Genomic DNA, 3,294 nt, shown 5'->3' with positions numbered 1-3,294 from the left:
TTGACTCGAACAACGAGCACCCGAGCATTTTAGTGCTCGCTCATCACTAATTGTAACCAGAAATCCACCTGAAATCAAGCCTGTGGTCTGAGGTGAGACTCTGTAACAACCAAGCAAAAAGCCATAAGACTTACTAATTATAAAGCTTGTCGTCTTGTGAGTAAGAAAAGAGCGAGAGCCTCTCTGTTATTACGTGCCGCCATTAAACATGGGAACATTTATTCAAGAATAAATTGAAATCTCACAGAATTTGAAAAAAATTTGCACTTTTTAAAAAGCAGATTTTTTTCTGAATTGTTACAGGAATACAGTAGAACTTCTGTCGCATTGCACAGATTCACACGCCTCTCAGAAGAAAAGCCAAATTCATTAAGTGGTGTGCACCTCTCTTTCGGCGCCTCTTGCATTTCATCAAGATCGCTATAGCGCGAACCTGCACTATGCCAGCCTACGCCAGCACTCTCCAAGAAAAATCAGTAATGGATCAAAACTTGATGTAAATTTTTATGAAATTTCACAGAAATCAACCAGATGTTAGAGTTGGAAGGGACCTCCGGGGTCCTCGTGTTCAACCCCTGCTCAATGCAGGATTCACTAAATCATCTCAGACAGATGTCTGTGCAGTCTCCTTATTCTCATAGTCACAAATGCGTAGAAAAAAGGAAGGTTGGGTAATAAATGCAAACTTCATAAAAATGGAAAAAAAAAGTTTGATCCATTATGATTTTTTTCTTGGAGAGTGCTGTAAATCATAAAAAAAAGCAAAAATGAAAAACGTGAGAAATACTAAATATATTTGTAGTAAAAAGGTAGATCAGATACTATATGATTTTCTCGTCATGTATGGCCTTTGAAAATTATGAAAATCTTTCTCACAACTTAAACATTTTTCATCACGGACTTTCTGCACCTACAAGGAATTTACCTGAAATACAATATTGGACAGTGAATAATTGTATCTCTCCTTTTTATCTTAGTCAGGCAGCTTCTTTGATTGCATTATGCAAATATGTAAATGGGTAGCTAAAGATCAATGGTTATTTTTCATTTGTCCAGTCTAATAATTGACGCCTAGCTTCCATAAGAAGCACAGCTCTTGAAGCCATAACTTCTGCACAGTTCTCCTCTTCCTCTCCATTATGATGCGACGAAATATGGAATGAATCAAGTCAAGTGTTGCTGTTGTTATGAAATCCCTCTAGAGAAGGAAGAAGAGATGGAGATGGCTCAAAATTGTGGAAGCTGGCAATCACCATGATGCCCTGATGGTGCTGATAATGAGCTTGTGAATATCATCAGTTCTTATAATGCTTGCAGGGCAATATAGTACAAAGAACGCAGCTTTACAGCTGAGGGGACTATAACAATTGAACCACTGTGTCGAAAAGGGAGAGCAAAAACCAAGTTTGGCTTCCATTGTTTGCTGGCACGATGTTTCTACACCAGATTTTTCCTACAGGCCCCCCTTCCCCGGTGACTACAATCCGCAACACTTGACGTTACCACTAATGACATGTTTTGTGTCCCATGAAGCCATGAGGAACATGTCACATTTCATTGACGTGTTTCAACACATGGAATTGCATGAGGCAAACTCAATGGCTTCCTTCACCTGAAGACCCAGAGGGGGATAAAGGGCTAAAGAGGAGCAGACTGAGGCCCCGGTGGTGAGTTTGTTGTTTTTCCTAACCACTTTCCAGCCATCACATACAGCACAGTGGCAGCTAGCGGCCACCATTTTTTAGGTTTCACAGAATAAAATTCCCAGATATTTGTAGCCATTAGAATCTGTATTTTTGGGTAAATCAATAGCGAATCTGATTTGTTTAGTATCAATTCGCTCATCTCTAATTGTAACCTGTGAATGACCTTAAACCTTTCCATCATCATCATGTTAACATTCGAGATTTCTGGACATTATTGAGTTTTATAAATGTCCGAAAGAACTGACAGGAGTCAGGTCTGAACCAGTGAGTACATAAGTTATGACAGATGTTTTTTCCTTGATATTTCAGACACAGATCTTGTTTCATTGTATGATGGAGTTATGTAAATGAGCAACTAAAACTCGATGGACAATTGCATCTCTCCAGTCTTATCACTGACTGCTCACCTTGATAAGACACACAACTCTTTCAGCTATGGCTTCTGCTGACCTGATCGGTGTGACTGCTGCTTTATTCCTTGAATATGTGGTGGGCATAACCTTAAACATCTACATCCTCATTGTTTACATAGGAAACCTGAAAAATGGCCTCTCTCTGGGCCCATCGGATATGATTCACTTCACTAAGGCTCTGGTCAATGTCTCTATGCAAGCGCCGATGATTTCACAAAACATATTTTTTTGGCGCCATTTGTTTTTTATAAATGAAGTTTTTCTCTTTTTTATGTTTAGTAACTTGTTCGTAGTTGCCTATAATTCTTGGCTGACGGCTTTGCTCTGTGTCTACTACTGCACCAATATCACCACGTCGAGTCACCGCGGATTAGCTTGGCTGAAGAGGAGCCTCTCGTCTTACCTGCTCCGCATCCTTCTTCTATCAGGACTTTTCTCGGTTGTTATATGTTCTACATTATTTTGGTTTAGGAGCACAGAATTTGTTGGGAACCGCTCCCATCAATCCATAGTCATCCATGGAACATTCCATCAACATAATTCATATAGATTCATTCCTGCCATCCTGGGCTTCTTCTTACCCTTGACTATAATTTTCATCTCCACCACATTGACCGCATGGTCTCTTATAAATCACATATGGAGAATGAAGCAGAATAATACTGGATCTAAACTGCAAACCCAGATTAATGCTACCAGAACCATGGTCCTGTTTCTCCTCAGTGCTATAATCAACAATGTTGTGTTCTACCTTTACTTCACTGTCAAACCCAAAGGCTCTGCAGTTGAGCTTTTCATCATCTGGATATTTTTTATATCTTTATTCATATCAGAAGCCATCATCATCATCCAAAGCAGCATGAAGCTTAGGAAGACTGTTGTGAAGTTCCTTGTAAGGGCGAATAGTAACCGAGAGACTGAGACTTAACATCTTCAGGCGATAATCATGAAGGCTGTAAGAAGCTTTAAAAAGCAAAATTTATATTGTAAGTTTCTATCAAGTTCTAGTTCTCTTTATTAATGTCATTGACCTGTTGACAGTGAGGGAGGGGGAGCAATTTACTGTCTGATTTTGGGTGTTTAAACTGACCTGGTGATGATATTCGAGGTTTGAGACCAGTCATCATTTTCTGTGATGGTTGTCATAATGACATTGCAGAATCATGTAATGTTAG

At 39.4% G+C, this 3,294-nt stretch overlaps 1 protein-coding gene across 1 annotated transcript; it reads left to right on the top strand.

The window, feature by feature from the left end:
• The first annotated feature begins 2,141 nt into the window (after window positions 1-2,141).
• Window positions 2,142-3,047, top strand: LOC141161443 (taste receptor type 2 member 4-like). The gene has a single exon (XM_073646251.1). The coding sequence runs from the start codon at window positions 2,142-2,144 to the stop codon at window positions 3,045-3,047; it is 906 nt and encodes a 301-aa protein (XP_073502352.1).
• Window positions 3,048-3,294: the final 247 nt, after the last annotated feature.

This window comes from Phyllobates terribilis, unplaced genomic scaffold, assembly GCF_046119375.1.
Source record: "Phyllobates terribilis strain yellow unplaced genomic scaffold, ASM4611937v1 Scaffold_9__5_contigs__length_417890890, whole genome shotgun sequence".
NCBI lineage: Eukaryota > Metazoa > Chordata > Amphibia > Anura > Dendrobatidae > Phyllobates > Phyllobates terribilis.
The sequence above is the reverse complement of the archived record's forward strand: the minus strand, read 5'-3'. Positions and strand labels throughout refer to the sequence as shown.